Source organism: Lagenorhynchus albirostris, chromosome 16 (genome assembly GCF_949774975.1).
Source record: "Lagenorhynchus albirostris chromosome 16, mLagAlb1.1, whole genome shotgun sequence".
NCBI classification, from domain to species: Eukaryota; Metazoa; Chordata; class Mammalia; order Artiodactyla; family Delphinidae; genus Lagenorhynchus; species Lagenorhynchus albirostris.
This window is the reverse complement of record NC_083110.1, coordinates 65,058,607-65,083,032: the sequence shown is the minus strand read 5'-3', so window position 1 is coordinate 65,083,032 and position 24,426 is coordinate 65,058,607. Positions and strand designations below refer to the sequence as shown.

General features: G+C 44.9%; 1 protein-coding gene across 3 annotated transcripts in view; it reads right to left on the bottom strand.

Annotated features, from left to right (window-relative positions):
- The window catches only part of RBM20 (RNA binding motif protein 20), a 217,784-nt gene that overhangs the window by 138,532 nt on the left and 54,826 nt on the right, over positions 1–24,426 (bottom strand). Inside the window, exon 1 of one of the 3 annotated variants that reach the window (XM_060127059.1) lies at positions 4,338–4,438. The exons of the other annotated variants lie outside the window; for them this stretch is intronic. Within the exon in view, the coding sequence (XP_059983042.1) occupies positions 4,338–4,348 (11 nt within the window). The 5' untranslated portion in view covers positions 4,349–4,438. Of the gene's footprint in view, positions 1–4,337; positions 4,439–24,426 lie in introns of those variants that run through there. 3 annotated transcript variants of the gene reach the window in all.

Here is a 24,426-nt window from a genome sequence, read left to right as displayed (position 1 = left end):
AACCAAGTAGGATGTCATACCTAAAATCCAGATTTATACGCTTTGTATATATTCTTTTTAAAAGTCTGCTCCTATGCCATTGTCTTCTACTTTATTTTATACATGTACACAAGGACAGAAGAAAAATCTGGTCAATCAGATTACCCTGCTTTTGCTTTATCCTTGGGGTTCAAGAATCTACAATAAGTAATATCTCGTCATAAGGAACATTTAGAAAATGGTATTTTGAAGAAGAAAGCTTTCTGACAAAGAAATAACTGGGCATCAGTATTCTAAATAACAGTAATATGAATTATCATCTGGGATCTTAAAAACACCCTTCAGGAAATAAGCTCTGAAACAGGTGTTAACCTCATGGGGGTCCGTGGATGGGTTTCAAGATATGCATAAAAGCCATGCAATTGAAATTGTCTGCAAAATCACATGGGTGTGTGCCCCAGAGTAATTTTTCTGAGGTGAAAGTCCAAAGTTTTCATCATCTCTTTAAAGGGATCTCTGACCCCAAAATGTAAGCGCTACTAGCACATTCAGCGCTGACACATCCTTGGTCTCATTTGCTCTCAAGACATCCCTGTGAATTAAACAGGGAAAGAATGGGCAGGAGGGAAAGGGCAGTGAGGGTCCAAGTTCACAAGGTTATGTCTGTCACTTTATCAGCAGCTCAGGACCTCTTTATCACAGCGGTGGTCCACAGACGTTTCTCCAAACCAAAGACTTAACACTTCTTGAAAACAGAGACTGGGCCTCAGTCACCAAACACCCAGCACATGCTAGGTGTGCGATCAAGGGCCGACAGGTCAGGCTCCTGGTGGTGGGGAGAAGCCGGGCACAGCCATACTAAACCAGGCGCACGCACACAGCGTGCCGGATAAATGCTTTTCTGTGACCATGGTGATCCTGCCTTCCTTGCCTGCTGCTCTGACTCCTCACACGCAGCAAAAATATCTGCTTTGGCTACAGAAAAACAATGTACCCTCTCTCAGTCTCCATATTGCTGCCCGCAGGGCGACAATATGACCCAGCATACCAGTGGCGGCAGGGACGTCACCAGGCATTCATTGCAGGGCAAATATTTGGGAGGAAGAGCCCAAGAGTCAATGGAAGGATGCTGCGCAGCCTGAATACTGACCACTCTCTCCACTCACAACGGTAAAGTGAGTCAATGATCGAATGACCCAACAATCTTGTCTTCTGCCCTAGAAACAGAACTGAGGACATCCTGACAAAGCACCCCTGCAGAGCAGCAAGGAAACACCTTCACACTCCCTCCCCTTCAACAGAGAAGTGGTGACGGGCTGTAAAGCCACCTCGGTGCTACAGCTCCCAGCTTTGAGCTGTTCCAGCTGGAGCAGCCTGCAACCCGTGGGAACAACTTACACGCCACAATTTCCTTCTGGGTATGAAAATGTTTGGGAATGAGACAGCAGTGATGGATGTAGAACTTGGTGAATATACAAAAAAAAAAAAGAAAACACTGAACGGCAAACTTCAAAAGGGCGAATTTTATAGTATAGCGTGTGACATGTATTCCAGTAGAGCTGTTACCAACTGTAGGGTACCCACCTCCTACCTCCCAGGGTTGCTGGGAGAATTACCGAGCCTGTTGCTGCATCACCCCTGGAACCCGGGTCCAGGGGCTCCTTTGTCAACAGTACTCAAGGTGGAATTAGTACTAAAACCCTGTGCTCCAGGCTCCCTGCGGAGCAAAGCGAAGGATACGCAGGGGTAAGAGGATTGGTACTGGGACAGGTTCTGAGATTGTGGGTGGTGGTGAAAAAACAACACCTTAGCTTTATATGTAATGTTTTATATTTTAAAGCAGAATATATTCACATACTACTTGAGTAATTAAAATTAATTTTTTTTTTTTTTTGCGGTACGCGGGCCTCTCACTGTTGTGGCCTCTCCCATTGCGGAGCACAGGCTCCAGATGCGCAGGCTCAGTGGCCATGGCTCACGGGCCCAGCCACTCCGCGCAGCATGTGGGATCCTCCCGGACCGGGGCACGAACCCGCGTCCCCTGCATAGTCAGGCGGACTCTCAACCACTGCGCCACCAGGGAAGCCCAAAATTAAATTTTAAAATGCCCGCTACTATACTTAAAATACCTTTTTCTATTAATCATTTCAAATCGTCTGTCCTAACAGTCATTTAAGCACTAATAGCAACTAAGAGCCAGGAAGGCTCTACGGAGGAAACACTGCCACCGAAAGAAATACAACTAAATTCATTGCTCCGAACTACTGACAACAGTCCTCCCCAGCCACCAAAACTAACCAAAGGCAGAGAAGAGGAATCGGTCGAGGTAGAGGCAGGAACAGGTGCCCAGTGGGAAGCCCTCCCCTCCCCAAATGGGAGGGTAGACGAGACTCTGCCCGCCACATGCCTCATTCTGACATCTGAGGTCTTGGGATGCATGAACTGAGAAGGTGTGGGAGATCCAAATACCTGGCTACATTAAGATGTCTCATGAGAAGCAGGGAGACGCTTTCACAAGCAAAACCAGAGTCGGATGCCACAGGGTGTTTTTGAAGATGACACCAATTAAGGAGGCTGCTGAAGAGCTTGCTGATTTGCCGTTCGGTCATGTGGGCGGGCATGGTCTGGGCAGCGATGATTTACTGCTGGGAGGACTCTGCCTGCACAGACCCAAACATGGGCAGACACACGCAAACACCAACCCCTTCTGTCCCAACCGAGCCTACCTGAGCCCAGAGCCCGCGGGAAACGGTGTTACCAAGAGCAAGCGTTCCCATAGCCCGCATCCCCCAGCTGACCGATGAGAAGGCAGCCAAGCTTCTAACAGCAGCCTTGGCCCTCATCAGGAAGAGCCCAGGTTGGACATGTTCATTCAGCAAATAAGTGAGGGACTTGGATATGCCAGGCATTGCTCTGTGTGCTGGAGACTCATTCGACAGGAAACAAAATCTCTCTTCTCATGGAAGTTACATTGCAGTACAGAAAAATTGATAAATGCATAATGTGTCAGGCACTGGTAAACGATAAGAGAAAAACCGAAAATGGAAAAAGGGCCTCTGGATAAGGTGACAGTTGAGCAGATGCCCGCATGAAACAAGGGAGTGAGCACAGCAGGCATCCGGAAGGAGAGGGCTCCGGACAGCAGGCACAAAGGCCCTGGGGCACCGGAGGAAGAGCAAGACACCCAGTGGAGAGTGTCAGAGAGAAGACAGGAACGAAAGAAGAGGACCATAGGTAAAAACCATGGAGGGCCTCCAGGCAAGACCTCTGGATTCTATTCTGAGTCACCTGGGGAGGGGCTGGAGGGTTTTCAGCAGAGGAAGGAAGTGACTGGACTTGCATTTTAAATGGTCCCTCTGGCTGCTACTGGAGAGCAGACTGCAGGGGGAGAGGATGGGAAGGACACCGCCCTGTCTGGGTAAGAGGCCATGGTGGCCTGGCCCCGGTGGTGGCAGAGGAGGTGGTGAGAAGTGGTAGGTTCTGACTGTGTTTTAAGGTAAAGCTAATGGGATCCGCTGATGGATTGGATGTGGGGGAGAAAGATGAAAGTCCCAGATGACTTTAAGGTCTGGGGTCTGAGAATATGTTTGAGTCTCAAAGTTAGGGTGCAATCTGTGCACTAAGAGAGCGGACATGAGAAGAGTTTTGCTTTCTGAGGATAGCAAGTGAGGTCTTGGGTACTCCCTGGAAGCAGCTAGTCACCCACTAGTGGCAGGATGGACACAGGATTCCCAAACATTGTGCCCAAACTCCGTGGCATCAGAGAAACAACTCTGACAACACCATTATGAAGAAAGGAGGCTTCAATGCAGTGCTTGGAAAAGTAGGAGGTCGGAGGGGGAGACAGGAGCCTTTGCACATTATCTCATTCAACCCTCAGGAGGTACATATGTCTTCATCTATAGATGACGATGACAGTGCTGGATGAAATATCTGAAGTTTTAAAAAATACCCATAGGAGAAACTGTTTGTAATCCGGGATAGGAAAGGCCTTCCCAAGCAAGATGCAAAACTCTGAAGCCATAAAGAAAAAGATTGACAAATTTGAATTCATAAAAATGTAACAGGTCTGCCTGATCAAAGGTAAAAAAAAAAAAGACGAAACTTAAGGCTACATACACATACCCAATAGACAAAAACAAACACAAACTCAAACCCATTTGTAAACAAAACTAAAAACAATACCTATGAGAAAATATTTACAATGTCAATAACATAGGGTTGGTTATCTATAATATGCAAAGAATTTATTCAAATCAATAAGAAAAAGACAAAGAACCACATTTTGAACAAGCAAAAACTATGGATATCAACTAACACAAAGGAGAAATTCAGAACTTCTGTGAAAGGATGCTCACCTTGCCAGCATTCAGAGGAATTCACGAGAGCAAGGACCTCATGTTTTCACTTTGGAGATTAGGAAAACGGAAGGGTTCTCAGCTTCAGTGTTGGGAAGGGGGTGGGAAACACTCTACTCTGAGTAATCAGTCTTCCCTTTTAGTAACATGATTTGGCAGAATCTGTCCAAACATTTCACGAGTATGTCCTATGACTCAGCCATTTTACTAGAAGGCTCTACCTACAGATATATCTCCGTATGTATGCAAGAAAACACACCAAATTATTCACTGCAGCAGTGCTGTAACAGAAAGAAAAAGGCATGACAGTAACAATTAAATGTCCATCGACATGGGATTATTTAAGCAAATTATCCATGCTATCAAATACAATGAAATCTTTTAAAAAGAATGAAGCAGAACTATGCGTAGTAGCATTAAAGACTTCCTAAAAAAGCTGAAAAAAGTTACAGAACAATATACATAGTGTGTTACTCTACATGTTAAAAAATAAAACACAAAGTATATGTGTGTGCATACATGTATACGGATGTAAATGCAAAGAAAAAAGGCTAGAAGTATATACCCCAAACTGTTCCCAGCAGTAGACTTTGGGAGAGGGGGCTCATATCAGGCAGGGGTGGGGAAGAACGGAGCCCCCCACTTATTACTCAATGCCTCTAAGGAAACACTAAGTTGTTTGAATGTTTCTAATTAGGAATTCATACTGCTTATACATTTGTTTAAAAACTAGAGGATGATGATACTTGTTCAAACTCTTTTAACTGCACATAACAGAAACCCAGCACAAAGTCACTGAAACAAAAAGAGGAGGTGATGGAACTTGGGAAGCTGGAGTAGCACCGACCCCAGGCCCGCTTCGTGCAGGCGCTGAGACAGCGTGGCCAAGCCTCTATCTCCTGCCCCAGCTCTCAATCTCCTCCTCTCAGCTCCTCATCATCCTCAGAGGATAACACCACGTCACAAACAAGTGGGCTGCCTAAGCCCCAGACACACATCCTCTCTGCAGAGCAGCCCTAGTGCAAAAGGAACTGTTTCTCTCCATCGATAAGTCCCAGGGGAAACTTGACAACGGAGTACTTTGGGTCACCAGCCCACTCCAGTGAGTGAGGAAGCCCCTCTTCCAGATTCCATGATTGACAGCCCCCAGGACCATGTGGAATGAATGGGTGAGGCATGTCCCCAAAGGAACCCCAACCAGAGGAAGTGTGACAGGCAGACCAAGCAACAGACAACACGATCCACGACAGACTAGAAATGAACAAGATCTGAAATTACTGCCCAATGTTGCACAGCTAGTCAATGGCCAAGGGACGCCACTCTCAGAAAGCCCTGTGTGTGTGAAGGGGATGCTGGGAGCTTGTCATCCAAGAACTCAAGCAAACCCATCACATTCCTTAAACTTCCCTCAAGATTATTACCCTTAGAACAAAATGAAATTTGTACAGATAGAATTTTGCTGGAAAAAGAGAAGTGAAGGGCGAGAGAGGGCAGTAGAATATTTATGAGCTAGGAGGGAAAAAGATGAGATGGGTCCCAAAATTCTTTGAAAGAATAGTAAAGTATGAGGGTGTAGTGAATTAAACATAAAGACCACCTCACCAACTTCATCATTTATTAAACACTGCGTTTTGCATTGCAGAAGTAGCTGTGTAAAGAGAATGGAGCAGGTATATCACTGCTCTGTTTCCAGAAGCTTGCACTGAAGATGGTCACACGGATGCACGTGACCATCACGGGATACCCAGACAAGATAAGCATGACATCAATATAGCCAACCAGCTTTTCTTTATACAGAATCCAAATGCAAAAGGAAGAAAGCCCAGCCAACAGACAATTTCAAATACACTTACAGGAAGGATAACAGGCACAGTTGCAAATTCAAGTTTTCCATATTGTTTAATCCTTTTACTCCCATACTCCAGACATTTATTTAACAGATATTTGCTTACTCAAATACTCACTGCCTTCTGAAATCCTGACCCCTTTCATGCTTCATTCTAAATTAGGACATAATCTGCTTCTTGTATTACGGAACCAACCAGATTACCCCAAACCCAAACCACACTCTTTCAGTGGTGGTTGAACGTATAAAGGTAAACAAGGCATTTTTTAATTACGTTGGCTGCCACGTAATTAAGATTGGTTTCACCCAGGCCTGGAGAGCAAGAGAAGCCAGCACTCTGGTGTCCAGGCGTGTGGTGATGCTGCAGTGCCTGCCCTTGTTCCATGGTAGGAAATGAGGTCAAACCTTGCCTTGGATCAAGGGATCTGGGCCTGCTCTAACCACCCTCCTCTCTGTTAGTAGGAAAGATACCATCACACAGAGGATGCCTAAACTACTTGTTACTAGTCTTTTCCAAACTGGGCAATTAGCAATGTATACTTCATTCTTCTTACTTCTTCTTACTTACTTACCCTTTTGCAAATCGTACAATATATTAAATATATTATATTTTAAATATAATAATATATTTAATGTATTTAATATATTTAGCAATATATTAAATATATTTAATTTTTAAAATCCCTTATCAATATCATAATTACTCAGATTAAGGTACTAAATTATTAAATAACTATTCCGGCCCTTAAGTATGCAAAGTATCACAAGAGACCCAGAGAGGTTGAAGGCCTGGTCCTTGTTCTTTAGTGACTTATCCTCATCAGGGTTATAATCTAATTTAAAATATGAGTGGAGAAGACTCAGGATATCATCCCAGCCATGTCCCTCACTTAACAGGGAGGGAAACTGAGGCCCAGAATGGTTGACTAATAACCAACAGCAGCTATAATGCTAACACTGCATGTTACTCTGTGTCGGAGACTTGCTTAGGATGGCGCAGCAGGACTGAGGCCCAGCCTGGGACCCAAGTGTCCAGACTGCTTGGCTGGGACTACTCCTATGTGCCTACAAATCCACTTCTGTGCCTCTGCCCTGTTAGTCCAGCCTCTATGTCCACTACTTACCTTTTGTGATTCTCATATTGAAAGTCCCAAAGAACAGAGAAGAAAAAAGCAAGAACTGAGATAGTGGGCAGAACAAAAGAAGATCACAGGAGGTAGCCCAGAGGAACCGAGGCACTCAAAGAGGACGAAAGAAACACTCAAAATAGGGAAGCCGAAGTGCAGATGACCAAAATGACTGGAAATCATTTTAAGATACTCTACAGAGAGTATAATAGATGTACTAATAGATGTGCTGGGGAATTACAGAAAAGCCAAAAAACTGTTTCTGCCAAAGAGAAACATATATTTGAGTCCAGATGATAAAGTATACACCTATGACATAACAGAAGAGTAATTTATTGGGGCCTCCAGAACAATTTATTAGCCTCAATCAATAAAGGCTGAAAAATTCTAAAAAGTCTTCTCATGCCATGACTGGACTATTATAGTAGCTGCTCAACTGCAGTAGCCTTTAGTTTAAAAGGACTCAGCTCTGTTCACAATTACTACAACTACTACTACTACGACTACACACACACACACACACAACGACCTCATCTGTGGTCTCTGGCCTCAGGGACACTGGCAAAAGCCTCCCTCCCAAGCCACTCCTCTAGAGGAACCTTGGGAAATCTGGATGCACCCTTCCAGGGGTGACATCTCACGACAGCATGTGGGCGCCTCCTTGTTTCTCAAGCAATGTCAGTCCCACAGACTGTGGCCCCAACGTCACCTGCCCGCCTCCACATTCTAGGGTCTGGGGCTCATGTGGGACCTGTCCTGGAGGTGGGGGACCTGTCCTATCCCTGCTTCTCCCCCTGGGCCAGGAGCCCAGGGCAGGTAGCAGTTCCTGAGGAAGCAGATATCCAACTGCGAAGCCAGCCTCTTGGGTGCCTGGTCTCCATGAGAGACTTTGGGAAAAGGAAGCCCCGCCCCTTCTCCCCCAAACCCAGAGAGGGAGGGAGGGGCCAGCCTCTCTTGAAGAAAACCTGCACTGCCCCAAATGTGAGCTTCTCTCTCCCTCCTCAGCCCTCTCCCTATTGGTGAAGTAGGCTCCAATGGGGCTGGGGGCTTGGCTGGGAGGCAGAGAACTGAAAGTGGAAAGCACCTCTCAGGAGCCCCCATATTCAGTTACTCTCTAAACTCAGAACCAGAGGTGCTGTGAAATGGGGATAAAAACACTATTTACCTCGTGGGGTTGTTGTGAGGATTAAGTGAGTGAAATGGCAAGTGCTCAGGCCAGTGCCGAGCACACAGTAAAAAAGCACAGCATGGACCAAAGCATTTCTGCCCACAGACAAAAAAATAAAAGATGACCCCAGGGCAGAACTTCCCTTTAGCAAAGGAACTGGACAGAGGCTGCCTGGAGTGGGGGTTATCCCAGACTGGCCTGGTGTCTGGTCCAGTGTTCCCAGCACGCCCGCAGGGTTGCCCTCTCGCAGGCAGGCGTCCAGCAGAAGAACGACCCTGGTTACCCCCTAGTGCTTTTACTCTCAACCCGCCTGCCAATGCAGGGGACACGGGTTCGAGCCCTGGTCCGGGAAGATTCCACAGGCTGCGGAGCAACTAAGAAGTGTTCACGTTATTGTCCTCCTCCCTGGAGTCCTGGCTACATTTCCAGACTATTGGGGGAAAATATCCTGCTCAGCTTGACCACCAACCTGCTGTGCTAAAAGCCACCGCAAATACAAAGCACAGTGTTCAATACGGTCACAGCCCAACTGTTGGTATCTGCTTTCACTCATCAGCACAAGTGTTAGTGCTAGAGTGATGGCAGATGTTACTAAGGGTCAAACAGCATCATTAACAGATGGGTCAAATTCTGTAGTTTTCACACGTCCTGCTTTTTAGCAATGAACACTTTCCTCATGTGAAATAGTAGGTGGAAGACTAAAATATAATGCTGATGTGATTGAAGGAGTTCTGGGAAATGTGAGGGGCAAGAACCTAGAGGGGACTCTTACCCTACCCGGTCCCTTTGCAGCAGCCCTCGGGGCTCCAGGGGACACAAGGTAAAAAAACAAACTAGCTGAATGGATCGAACATGACATTCTCTTAACCTCAGATGGGTTTTCATTCTGCTCTACTTTGAGCCTTGTAATTTTTGAAATTATAATTTATCTTTAAAAGGCACAGCAAAATATCCATTGGCAGTTGAATGGGTAAAGAAGATGTGGCACATATATACAACAGAATATTACTCGGCCATAAAAAGCAACGGAATTGAGTTATTTGTAGTGAGGTGGAGGGACCTAGAGTCTGTCATACAGAGTGAAGTAAGCCAGAAAGAAAAAAACAATTACCATATGCGAACACATATATATGGAATCTAAAAAAAAAAATGGTACTGATGAACCTAGTTGCAGGGCAGGAATAAAGACACAGAAAATGGACTTGAGGACATGGGTTGGGAGGTCAAAGCTGGGGCGAAGTGAGAGTAGCATCGACATATATACACTACCGAATGTAAAATAGTTGGCTGGTGGGAAGCAGCAGCATAGCACAGGGAGATCGACTTGGTGCTTTGTGATGACCTAGAGGGGTGGGATAGGGAGGGTGGGAGGGAGGCTCAAGAGGGAGGGGATATGGGGACATGTATATGCATACGGCTGATTCACTTTGTTGTGCAACAGAAACTAACACAGTCTTGTGAAGCAATTATACTCCAATAAAGATCTATTTTTTAAAAAATCAAAAATAGAGAAATTAAAAAAAGAAAAGCACAGCATAGGGCTTCCCTGGTGGCGCAGTGGTTAAGAATCCACCTGCCAATGCAGGGGACATGGGTTCGAGCCCTGGTCCGGGAAGATTCCACAGGCCGCAGAGCAACTAAGCCTGTGCGCCACAGCTACTGAGCCTGCGCTCTAGAGCCCATGAGCCACAACTCCTGAGCCCACATGCCACAACTACTGAAGCCCACGTGCCTAGAGCCCGTGCTCTGCAACAAGAGAAGCCACAGCAGTGAGAAGCCCGTGCACCACAACGAAGAGTAGCCCCCACTCACTGCAACTAGAGAAAGCCCGCGCGCAGCAATGAAGACCCAACGCAGCCAAAAATAAATAAATGAATAAAATAAATGTATTTAAAAAAAAATCACAGCATAGACCAAAGCATTTCTGCCCACAAACAAAAAATAAAAGATGACCCCGGGGCAGAACTTCCCTTTAGCAAAGGGACTAGACAGAGGCTGGCTGCTGGAGCGGGGGTTATCCCAGACTGGCCTGGTGTCTGGTCCAGTGTTCCCAGCACGCCTGCAGGGCTGCTCTCTCGCAGGAAGGCGTCCAGCAGAAGAACGACCCCCGGTTACCCCCTTGTTCTTTTACTCTCAACCCGGCATTTAATTCCTGGCCATTTCACATGCAGCAGGAGGGCTTTAGGGGTGTCACCATGCATAGCAGTGGGGTGAGATGTCAACAAGAATTTTGAAGCCAAAGCTGTTTATCTCACACTGAATCTGACCACACATCAGAAGAAGGACAGCCCTGCCCTGGTACAAAGGCCAGCTGCAGCTCTGGCCAAAAGCAATGCATTTCTGACCTGCTATTAAACTGTGAGAGGAGCATTTAAAACAAGAAAAACACATACAAGACTATAGTTGATACACACACACACACACACACACACACACACACACACACACACACACGAAAAACCAAGAAACACAAGAGTTGATAGCCAAGGACTGAAAATGAAATAAGATTCCATCAGTGCCTCATGTAAAATTGGATACCAGGTCCAGATTATCCCCAAGTTTACTAACACGCACTGAACATTTCTGCCAAAACAGTACCACCCGCTCTCAGCCACACTCAATCCAAGCCACCTCTTGACCCCTGCTAACATTTTGTAACTTCTGGGACTGCCCTGCAGGAATGGGGACCCCAGCACCCCAACTCTGCCAGGCTGCCTGCCAGAATCAAAAGGAGCTGTTCTTCTTTTTAAAGCTACAACGAATGAATCCGGTTGGGTTTTTTTTAGCTTTATCGTTTCTCCCCCCTTCCCACATTACAAAAATAATTCCTGTTGGTCGTAGAAACTCGAATTTGAGCCATAAAACAGAGAAAGTGAAAATCCTCTGAAATCTCAGCCTCCAGAAACAGCCACTATTAATAATCCGAGAAACAAGAGTGTCACTTCACTTTTTTTAATCTAGCAAAAATATACGGAACCTACATATTTTAATAGATATTAGTCAAGAAATGGGATTTTGGTTTTATATCATATAACAAAATTAAAATGTTCAAAAACACAGCCTTATCCATTACTTAGAACTTTGAAAATAGTTGAAAAGAAATATATCTAAATGAAAGGTCATTAGTCCTTTATGGTCCTGGTCCTCACAAATTCATATTTAGGGAAAAAGAGCTGATAAACATCTGGTTAGGATTAAGGTGGAAATTCGAAAGCCCCAAACTAGTTTAAGGTGAGTTACCAGGTGGCTGAGTCATGGGACCAGCTACCTAATTTGCAGAGCTCAGTGCAAAATAAAAACGTGGGGTCCCTTGTTCAAAAATGATTAAGAATTTCCAAACAGTGACAAAGGAGCATAAAGAAGCATAGGACCCTTCTAAGCATGGGGCCCTGTGTGACTGCACATGTCACATGCCAGTGAAGCCGGCCCTGAATACGCATGTTAATTTAACCATATGATTACCAAATGTTTACTTTTCTTTGTATTTTTAAGGCTTCAGATCTATCACGTTTGCCTTTAAGACCATTCGTTCTGTTTTCTAAAAATGTTTACCGTTCTTTAAAGAATGAATAAGAATAAGATGAGAATAAGGCCAGGAAGAATGTTGAAAAAAACAAAACAAAAAAACAGTATATTTTTAGCTTGACCTTGATTAAGTTATATGTTTTCTGACGTATTTTCCAGTCAAAAGGCACTGGCCATGCAGCTAACATTGGAGAAACACAAAACATTCTGGAATATCAAGTTAGCAAAAATAAAATCTTAAGCTCCATTTCACATTCAAAATTCTACATTTGAGATTATTTACAACATGAGATAATTTTCTAGGATAAATTTTGTAATATGCTTTCAGCTTTTTAAAAACAACAAGATATGTACTTCCTTTCCTATACTCCAATAAGCCATCACTAAACAGATTTCCCCTAAAAGCAAAGGAAAAGAAAACCTTATCACTTGGCAGATTAAACTGTATAAAATTAAGAATTCTCTTTAGTCCCTTTAAAGTGCAACAGGTTCACTTTACAACGAAAAAAAATTGCTACATAAAATAGTCATCCTAGCCCCTCCCTGGGTCATTTAAAGGTATTTCCATGTTTAGCATGAGCTGGGTCCTGAATAAAAATAGCTTGATCTTTTAATACATGATAAGAATACCAAAAATTCTTTCTAAACTTCTATAAAAGGCTCACAAAAGCCACCCAAAGGCCTGGACCATATTCCTTGGCAATTATCAGTATGAGGAGGTGGCAGAGAAGGAGGGGGAAAGTAGTTTGTAAAAGGCCTCGACTATACCCAAGCCTCTTCATTTAAGAGAAACAGCTGCAGAACCTCTTCTCTCCTCAGCAAAGGAGAATCACTTGTGTTCCTGAGGGTTACCGTTCAGACAGACAAGCTGGACACACTGTCCTGACATTCCCCACCTTTCAGCCCAGGAGAGACCAGAATAGCTGTCCACACCCAAACCCGCATTCTGATGGACTCTTCTGGGAATCCCAGGGAATGTGTTCAGGCTTCTCCTGGGCTTCAATAGAGTGGCTCAACGAACACTGCTTAACCAGAACAGCGGCTTTTCCTGGGGGAACGTCAGAAACAGGACGAGAAGGGAGGCAGGTCTGTGACTGGCCGGCCTCAGCTCCCTTCTCAGGGTCCAGGGCTAGTCCCAGAGACACACAGATGTTGCCCATTCCAGATGGAGGAGGGAAGACAACTCACATTTCTTAAGAACGTACTGTGCCCCAGAGCCTACTCCAGGTGCTCTCTGCAGATTACAGTATCAATATTCACCTGCACAAAACCTTACCATTTTGCAGATAAGCAAGCTGACTATGGCTAGCAAAGTAACTTGCTCTAAGTCACAGGGCTACAAACAGGCAATGCCGGGCTTCAAGACCTGTTCAACCGAACTCGAAAAGCCCCCGCTTTTCATCAGTGCTGAAACCCAATGTGGGGCTTGCCCAGTGCAGGCCATAAGGCAGGACTTTGTCTCTAGAGAATTTAAAACAAAAACCATGAAAAGTCACCTGCTTTTCCATATCACCAAGCATCAGCAATTCTAAACAATGTCAATGAGAAGCTACTCCTCCTGGAAAGTATATTTTGCTGGCTTAAGTTCTAAAATACCCCCGCAGTTACTGCTGAGTTTGAGTAATATATTTGTAAGCTTCAAATGAGCTTATTTGTATTATTTATCCTTTGATAAACATTGTATTTACATGAAAGGTAATCTGGAGCATCCCTAGCTTTGCAGTTGGCCCCCATCCATGCAAACCAGACTCCTATTGATTTCAAAAATAAATTCATGGGCTTCCCTGGTGGCACAGTGGTTGAGAGTCTGCCTGCCGATGCAGGGGACACAGGTTCGTGCCCTGGTCTGGGAAGATCCCACATGCATCCAGAGCCTGTGCTCCGCAATGGGAGAGGCCACAACAGTGAGAGGCCCGCGTACCACAAAAAAAATAAATAAATAAAAAATAAATTCATAATAGGTCAGAATCTTTTGATTCCAATTCAGACACAGGCCATGTCTGCAATCCCTGCAGTACTATATATTCCTGTGTTTAAGCCGATTTAAAATAAACAGCGATAGCAGTGCTTGTAAAAACGAAGAAACAGAACTTGAGTTACTTCAATTCAGTCACACTACGGGGCCACTTGGAGCTTTTGTTCGTGTTTAAAATTCAAAACAGTAAAACAGCAAACTGCAAGACGTGATAATTTTGCTTGGAAGCATAAACTTTAATTCAGATGTGAAATATCTTATTAAATTTGAGTAGTATCTTTAAGCTTTAAATTATTCTTTTTCAATCTTTCATTGTTTACAAACTAAAGAAAACGATCAAGAAAATAATGACTACTGATTACATGGTTTTTACTGGAAATAATTTTGTCATTCAGAGGATAGAAATGTGAAAAATTATCTGCTCCAGATGTCAGACATGCTAGGTGAGCTTTCACTGCACTCCGTCGAACCGACCCCCCTCCACAGGATGAACCAGCGTCCTTCTAGGGCCTGGGAAAACCAGCGAGTGACCTGGCCAGGAGTCCAGCCTCTTTGTCCACAACGGTGAAATGTGAAATCCAGCTGGTTTTCCAGCAATGCCATGCTTCTATTCTCTCTTGTAAGTAAAGAATGCCCTTATGAAGGAAGTTATGATTCTATAATGATCCTATCTTTGAACAAAACAAATATTTCATGCAAAATTGATGCTTTTCCTCAAATTCAAATATTTCCAAATTTTTCTCAAATACAAAACACCATGAAATTCCTGATTTCAAGCACTGGTGGCACTGACATTGACAACCCTTTCCCAAACCTCCACTCTCTCCCCATCCTGCACCTCCCACCTCTGCACTGTCCACTGGGCTTTTCCAAACTGTCTATAGTCAGGCAGTACACAATTTTTATATTTGGGCTCTTATTTGCAACTACTCAATTCCCACGATGAAACATTTCCTAAAGACAAGAACCAGTCACCATACCCTTGCCTGTCTCTTACACGTCTTGGATACACTGTAAAAGTCAGTGGCCCATTTTTACTTATTTAACACATACTAATACAGTGCTTACTATAAGTCAAAGAATTGAACATAAATTTATTGTTGGAGGTGCAAATTTAAATAACAAAGTGTTATACCTATTACAGTAGCAAACCTAACATATACCATACAATCCAACAACTGCACTCTTGGGCATTCCTCCCAGAGAAATGAAAACTTACATTCACACAACAACCTGTACACAAATGTTCACAGCAGCTCTACTTGTAATAGCCAAAAATTGAGAAAAGCCTAGATGTCCTTCATTGGATGAATGGTTAAACATCTATGCCATGGAATTCTATTCAGCAAGAAAAAGGAATGAACTATTGATATACTCAAGAACTTGGGTCAGTCTCCAGGAAATTAATGCTGAGTGAATAAAGCTAATCCCAAAAGGTTGCAAACTGTATGATTCCATTTATATAACATTTTTTTTTTTTTAAGGCTGCACCACACATCTTACAGGATCTCAGTTCCCCGATCAGGAATCGAACCCATGCCCCCTTCAGTGGAAGCCTGGAGTCTTAACCACTGGACCACAAGGGAAGTCTCTAACATTCTTAAAATGACAAAATTTTAGAAATGGAGAACAGATTAGTCTTTGCCAGGGGTTGCTGGAAAAGGAGGGATGTGGGTGTAGTTACAAAAGGGCAACATGAAGAATCCTTTTGATGATGGAGCTGTTCAGTATCTTGACTGTGGTGGTGCAAACATGAACCTACACATGTGATAAAACTGTACAGAACTAAATGCATACACACATACAAATGAGTACACATAACAGTGGGGAAATCTGAATAAGAGAAGTGGATTGCATCAATATTAATTTTCTGGTTGTGATATTGTATTACAGTTTTGCAAAATGTTACCATTGGGGGAAACACGATAAATGGAACATGTAACATGAGAACTCTGTATTATTTCTTACAACTGCATCTGAATTTACAATCATCTCAGAAAAGTTGTAAGCCAACAAAAATATCTCAAACTAATAAGATTTATTTATTTAACACTTATAAGGAGCTTACTAATTGCCAGGTAACATTATAAGTGCTTAAATGTTAACTCCTTGACTCCTCCTAACCACCATAGGGTGTCATGACTATTACTATTCCCATTTTACAGACAGAAAAACTAAAGTACAGAGGAGTTAAATAACTTGTCCAAAGGACACATAGCAAGTAGGTTAACTGATTGAATTGATCCCAAGGCAGGCAATTAAGATCCAAAACTCTGGGACTTCCCTGGTGGCGCAGTGGTTAAGAATCCGCCTGCCAATGCAGGGGACACGAGTTTGATCCCTGGTCTGGGAAGATCTCACATACCTCAGAGCAACTAAGCCCGTGCGCACAACTACTGAAGCCTGCCTGCCTAGGGCCCGAGCTCCGCAACAAGAGAAGACACCGCAACTAGAAGCCTGCGCACCGCACGAAAAGTAGTCCCCGCTCGCAGCAACTGGAGAAAGCCTGTGCGCAGCAACGAAGACCCAACGCAGCCAAAAATAAATAAAAAATAAAATGTTAAAAAAAAAAAAAATCCAGATCCAGAACTCTCCCCTCAGAGATATTTGCATTTCACCCTAGAAGTCTGGGGACCACCAAGCAAACTAGATCCTGAATGCTGACAGTGGCTCTTCTGGCAGATTCCCCAAATCCAGGCCGAAGGTTTGACAAATCCTTCTGACCATAAAGCCAATCATAAATTTCACATGCTGTCAACTTTAAAGGCAGTAAACAGAATGATCAGATTCTAGTGTAAAAATCTTCCACCGGGTGAGGGGATGAAAACTTTTAACACAAGAACAACTTGCCACAGAGTAAAATCTACTCTTGCCTTCGTCACTTTTGCCAGCAGAGGTTGGAAAATGGAGAGAAGTGTTGGGCACATTTGGGAGCACATTTCAGGGAAAGAGTGAGGAGCTATCAATAGCAACATGTACCTGGGAGTAGATGAAAGAGGAAAGCTGAAACAAGACCACGGGACTGAGTCAAGCTCCACACACCCTGGCCCCAGCTCTCGCAGTCCTGCTGCCCTATCTCTGGCATCGTGTCTTTCCTGGCGCTCTGGGAATGGCCCTCCGTAAGCTCCCCACCTTATCAGCTTCAAGCCCACCAGCTCTTACAAATGCGAGCCAATGAGGACCCTGGCGATTGAAACCCAGAACCTATGTGGCATTCCAGAGTCGCAGGTCTATAGCAAGGCAATCTGTCTTGGAAGATTTTCAGATTATCAAGTGGGGAAAGCAGGAATGTCACGGCCTCTGTGGGTGGACATGGGGACATCCATCAAAAAGACAGCTACCATGAAACCGCAGTCTCCCTTTCCCGCTGGAGCGGCTCAGAGCTGGGGTATGTGAATGTGCATGTGGGTGTGGACATGCACGCGTGCATACAAACCAAAGTTATTTTAGCAGAGAAATCATTTCCCAAGATTCAATGCTAGAAAGGGCAAAGGGAGGGCTAGACCCAAACTTTTCAAAAGACAGACTCCCAACCAGAGGGCACTGTAACTTAACACTAATCGTGAGAGCTGTGGCTCAGAGTTCCCACTGGGTAAATGATGTGAACAGTATGTTACCCGTGGTCCAGGCTGATACGATGCACCATTCAGAAAAGGGGGAATGGGTACCAGACCTTAGGGGCCAGACTTTATTGGTTTCTAAGGCAAGGGCTCATAGACATTCTTGGGTGAGCCTTGGCTCATCAGTTGATGAAAATTAAGCCCAACTATGAATTCTGGGCTGGAAGAAACTAGCAGAAAATAAAGTTCTCCTCAATCTGTGATTTTGAGAAAGAACAATTGGGAATGGAGTTGGAAAGGGGCACAGGAAAACGGAGTCTCAGCTCACTCTGTCACAGATAGCCCCAAATGACTCAGATCCACGTCAGTTTTCACATTTAAACAGCACCTCCTTTGCAATAAGGATCCAAAATTTTCTGCTCCCAATTAAGAGAGAGGTAAACAAAGAGATCATTCTGTTGCCCACCCTCCATCCCCACTTCCTGCTTTGGTTGCTGGCATAAAAGTACTGTACCTGATACTTGGAATCTGTGTCAGCCACCCTGGGAAGAGGAGGCCACGGACATGAGAAGAAACACACCATTGCACACGAGAGGTGGAGGGATGGACAGACCCTGGGGTCCCTGAAGACCCTGTTGAACCACTAAAGCAACTCTGGGCCACCTGCCTCCAGGCTTCTTGTTAAGGAGATGATAAATGTCCCTCTGGTTTAACCCAGCGTTTGTTGGGTTTTCTGTTGTCAGTCAAACATTTGTTAATTGGCATAAAGCTCCCATAATGACTTTGCTCAACAACTGTATTATAGCTTCCAATGTCACATTCCCTAACTGGCCCATGGCTGAAACTTGGATGCAACCTGTAGATCTCTTGATCCTTGCATCTAAATCTGAAGCTCCCAAGTAGCAGAAAGTAGCACCTATAAACCTAGTCAGCATTGTCACCTGGACATCGGGGGTTAGTGCCAAAGGCGCAACGAATAAACACAAAGACATGGAAAGGAGGGGGAAAAGGAGAGTGGAGAGTGGGGAAAAACAGGAAGGCCCAAGTATAAGGGAAGAAAGAGAGACAGGAAACAAGTACCCTTTAAGGATGTGCATTATTGTTTTTGAGGGATGCCCTCTCACTTTCAAAATCAGCACACTCTAAGTCAAAAACCACTGTGTGCCTGACCTCCATCATCACAGAGCTCTGGAAAGGCCAGATCCCATCAGTGGAGCCCCTTGGCCACATGGTGCAGACATGTGAATGACCGATGGGCTTCTTGCACTGCCTGTGCATGACTTGGCGGGGCAAAGCATATTTTACATTAGCTTAGGTCCTGACATTCTATCATGTTCCCTGTCAAGAGACCAAGTAGTTCTTGGAACCTTGCACACCAAGCGACATATAACAGAACCCTAGCAAATGAGATGGCTATTTGCCAAGCGTCCTTAAATTAAAGGCTCCTCTTACCTCTCCCACCTCCACTGCAGTGGTCTGGCTGGCTGAGCTGGGCACAGAAGTCCACTAAAGAAAGGTCATCATCCTTTGCCAACATCTAAGGTACTTTTCAAGGAGGCAATGTTACAAGGTGTAACCTATTTGCCATTAGGTTGCCGTTAGCGATCAGTATCACCAAGTTAGGAACTAAAAGTGGGACAGAGTGAGGCACCCAGGCTCTTGATGGAGCACAGCTGGGGGTACAGCCATCAAAATGCTACTTTCCCTTTCTAGCCACTGGCTGTCTTCAGTGAACCTTGTCCTGCCACCCCCAGGGACACTCTGTCAGGCTGTAAGGGGAGAACCTCAAAGGCCACCTCACATGACACTGCTCGGAATGCCTGCAGCCTGATGGCCAGCTGGAGTGTGTGTCTCTCCATGTGTGTGTCAATGCTCTCACAAGGACAAGCGGTCCTCACAGGCCGGATTCCTACCAGGCGACTGCCAGTGAGGGCATCTCCTAGTGCTTTCCTCTCTGCCCCCTCACCCCAGGTGCTGCCATCTGCAGCCTCTTCTTTTGGGGCTCCACTTACTTTCCCAGACCATCTCCTGTATTTACTGGGCACCTTCTGTATGCTCAGAACCATGCAGGGTATTATGCAGCCATGTCAGGAATTATGAGGCAAAGCCTTTGCCCACAGGCCATGCCACCTATAGTTTAAGAAAAAAGGCCTTTGTTTTTTTTTTGTTTTTGTTTTTGTTTTTGCGGTATGCGGGCCTCTCACTGTTGTGGCCTCTCCCGCCATGCAACACAGGTTCCGGACACGCAGGCCCAGCGGCCATGGCTCACGGGCCCAGCCGCTCTGCGGCATGTGGGATCTTCCCAGACCGGGGCATGAACCCGTGTCCCCTGCATCGGCAGGTGGACTCTCAACCACTGCGCCATCAGGGAAGCCCAGGCCTTTGTTTTTTAATGTGAGGGAATCAATGACACAGTCCATTGTTTGGTGGTGTAAGAAACACATTGATAAGGAATTCAGAGGAGGAAGATGTCCCAGGAGAAAGGGATGGTCAGCGAAGACTTCTTGGAAGAGACAGGACTTGAGCAAATGCTTGAAGGATGGGTGAGGGCCAGACAGGGAGGAAAGAGAGAGGGGGATGGTGATGACAGAAGTGGGACAGTTATAAGTCCCTGGGCTCAGGGACCAGGACACAGCCAGCATGGGTGGCACCCAAGGGGGTAGTGAGAGGTGAACTCACAAAGATGGGACATGCCACACATCTGGTGAACTTCACCGCAAGCTAACGAACAACGCATCATCTTTCTTCCCATGAACGCCTATGTATTCCCAACACCTGGCATGTGCCTGACTCACAGTCTGTGCTTAATAAGTGCTGATGAATCAACGAATAAAAATTATTAAGTACCCTCAGCCATGCTAGAGGCCCCAAACCAAACAATACCTAATGGCAGGGACTGCAAAGTCAAATGCCCACAGGACCAGGCAGGCAACAAGCGTAGCCAGCTAGGAGTGAGCAACGGGGGCAGTGGGAGTTACTAAAGAGGGGACACCCATCTTCTGGGGGGGCAGTCCCCACCCAACGGCAGCCCAGCATCACTCCCAAGGTACGTGAGCCCTGTGTTATCAGAGCTTTTGATTGTTATGAGAAATTCCCCATTTTTTTGGCAGTAAATTTTTTTTAAAACAACTGTGTAGTCCAAACAAAACATAATTTGGAGGCATATGCAGCCTGTTAGCGACCTCTGACTATCCAGGATAAATGTTCTGTTCAAGAAGTTTATAATCTAAAAAAGTCCCCAATTAAAAAACAAAAAAAGTCCCCCACAGAAATTAACCTATGGTGACAGAGGTGAGAATGGGGTTTCCTTTGGGAGCAGGGGCCTATGCACTAGAATGAGTACAGGGAGGCTAGAAATGTCCCATATTTTGATCTGGGTGGTGGGTTATAAGATTGAGGACACATTTAAAAATTCATCAAGCTGCAAATCAAAGAGCCGTACCCTTTACTATATGTACTTTTTAACTCGATTTAAATATAGAGTCCCCGAATCTGAGTAAAGCACTCTCTAGAGTGTGATTTCGGCGGTGCCGCTCCTTCCAACAAAAGTTCCCTTCTGCCCCTCCCTCTTTGCACCCTGCTGCCACCCTGCCTATCCAATAAGAGGTGGCCCAGGCAGAACTTCTTCCAGGAAGGCTCTCCTATCCCAGGCTAGCCCAGGTCTGAGCTGGGCTCATCTGGCTACTCCCAGGCACAGCCCAGTGACTGTCATCTTCACACCCCACCCCCAGCACCTGTCACCTCCTTGTCTGCCTCCTTGGGAGCTCCGGAGGTCGTGGGGACAGAGGCTGTGTACTGTTCACTGGAGTCCAGGCCTAGCGCACAGTGGGCGTTCAGCAAGTGTCTGACATTATAGCTCATCCTCCATCTGGCAATCAGCAAATAGTAGGATGCCTCCCAGCTCACCCCATCTCTATTTTCCTAAAGAGACAACATAGAATCTGGAAACGTGAGATCTGCAGAGAAAAGCCAGGAGACTAGCTGCATCCTGGGTGGGAAGCTGTGGGGGGTGAAGAAACACATGCATGTAAGGATTTTAAACGTGATTCTCTTGCAACCAGCTGTGGTGATTTCCTACTGAGAGAGGAAGTGGGTATGTGTAAGATTATTAAGTCACCTCTCTGGCTGAAGCACCTCTAGGCCAGGGGTGCTCAAACTTTAGCGGGCAACAGAATCTCTGGAGGGTCTGTTAACAGTAGATTACTGGGCTCACCCCAGAGATACGGATCAGTAGGTCTGGAACAGGGTCTGAGAATTTTGATTCCTAACTAGCTCCCAGGTGATGTGCTAGTGCTGTGGCCCGGGGACCTCCCTGGGAGTGGCACCAGACAAGATCACAGCTGGGAAGTGTGAAACATCACGATGCATCGGTGTTCTTTCCTTTGCACATTTAACAAACTTTCATTAAGTCTCTACCAGGAGCGAAGCCATATAAAAGATGCAGACATAATTAGAAGGAGTAGCTGTCTTCTCACCTTTGGTCACCAGAAAATGGATTGCTACTCCTCTGTGCCCTTCACAAGATTTGCTGTTGAAGCAGAAAATGACACCAACTTTTTTTTTTTCAGCCACTCCCCAATGCTCAAATGGTCTCAGGTTCAAACTCCTGACTCTGAGAATAAAGTTTTCAAGGTCCACTCCCATCAGTGAACTCATCTGCTTCTCCAAATGTCTCCAATTAAATGAGCGATTTTCCTGGGTCTCCCTTCAATATATCACCTCCTTAATTTAATCAGAAGAGGAGATGGTTATAGTTTTTTGGACTCAGGGCTAGACGCAGGGAAGATGAATTTCCCTGGAGACCAAGCCAGCAAAGGGTCTCCGGAAGAGTCAGAGGGTAGAGGCGGTCTTCCAGCAGACAGGCGAGCACACTTCTCTGAAATAGCACCCTCTCCCTGTCTCAGGCATGAGCCACATTCTGACATATTCAGTGACAAGCGAGTGCCTGGGCATTAAATCGAAATGGACCACGGTATGGAATGCCCGGGCAGCACGCAGTTGGATTATTTATGCCCTCTGCACTTGTGGAAGCCGAGATTTAATTATTTATCTCGTGTTAGATTTCCAATCCTGGGCTTCCAGTCTGCAGACGAATAAAGCACCTCAGTTAAACTGCAGGGGGACTCTGGGTCACCACTCGGCAGGGGCCAGGAAACTTAGCAATTTCAGCACCCTGGGATATCATCTCACTCTCTAAGGATGTCCTCACGAAATTCGATCATGTGTGGAAGAGTTTTAAGAGTGCTTTGAAGTGACAACCCTGAAAAATTCAATTCTGTTCTCTCAATGACAATGTGACTCAGGAGGTGAAGCACAATGTTTCAACCACGGACACGGTACCCTTGCTGAAATGTCTTTCCTGATGCTCTCCTGACTCGTGGTAGGAGGCCACTGGCCAGACGTACTCTGATTCCTTGGGTAGAAGGTATTTCAAAATTGTAGGAATTCTCAAATTAAACGCCAGTCGGCTTCTCATGGACTGTGATTAAAATGCAAAACTAAGGTCTGTTCTAACAGAACGAGTTCTCTTAGGGTAAGATCCAATTCGCCGTTGCTGAAAGGCCTATGGCTTGGAAATTACTTTTTAACCCAAACCATCCCCAGCTCTTCACTTCAAGCAGAGCAACTCAGAATTCAAACCTCAACTCTTCTCCATCGGTCTGTCCCTGAATTTGTAGCTTGAATCCAATCTTCTGTTTCAGTGAAACGGTTAGATTCGCATTTTGCCATATTTCGCTCTGTGGTGACAATATCACTTTTCACATATAATTCTGGAAGGCTTCCAAGGCCCTGCACAAATTTACCTACTACTTCATCACAGTCTTCTTCCCCTTCAAGGGGCCACTCAAGCTTCCAACACAAGGGCCAACCCAGCACCAACCAAGATGACAGCCAAGATGACAGCGCCTGGGGATGGAGTCAGTTCATTAACAGGAACAGGACGAAAAGGTTCTAGACTTTACTGTTTGCATGGCAGAATCATCTTCTTTTTGAGGACCAACCCTGCCTTTTGGTTTTGGTTTTATCCCTTGGTTCTCCCAAGACACAGGAAGTTGCTCTTTTTGTGTGCTTCTGTGTTTTGCATCATCAGGAGAACTATGGTTACAAAAGTGTGTGGCACACAGCAGGTGCTCAGTAATTAACTCTGAACGAATGACTTTCTACCAGAAAACACCCAGCCTGAGGACCAGATGGAAGCACAGGGGAAAGTCACAAGCTCTCATGCCACACAGATGGAAGCTGCTTCTCTTGGCTCTGTCAGACCCAGTTACTGAAAAGAAACTTAAGAAATTGAAACTTGAGCCAAATATATAACTGGTTCATTCTGTTGTACCAATTAAATGGGCTAAAACAAACTACACGAAAACAGTCAGTTTATAAGAGTAAGAATAATTTTTAGTCTATTCTGATATTGTACCAAAAACTCCACAGAAACCCTGTAATCTAAACTATAAGTAATTAGTATGTTGGAAATAGTTTCATATACCCTGATAATCTTATGTATACTTTTTCACCTTTAATGAGTCACAAAACACAAAGTATTTTATTAAGTATCTGACAAAAATAGAATACACATCAACAATAATACATACAACCAAAACTCTCATATTCCTTTGGTACTTTACTTTGTAAAGAAACAACATGTCATTTAAAATGAGAGTTTCACTCAGGCAAGAAAGTAATAAAATCAGACAGAAATAATCTGCCAAAAGTTCAATTTTTAAATGGTCATAACTGAGATGGACAAATACCTAGCAACATACAATTTGCCCAAACTGACCCATGAAGAAACAGAAAATCTGAGAAGACCTATAAAAAGTAGGAGATTGAATCATTAATCTAAAACCTCCCAACAAAGAAAATCCCAGGACAAAATAACTTTATTGG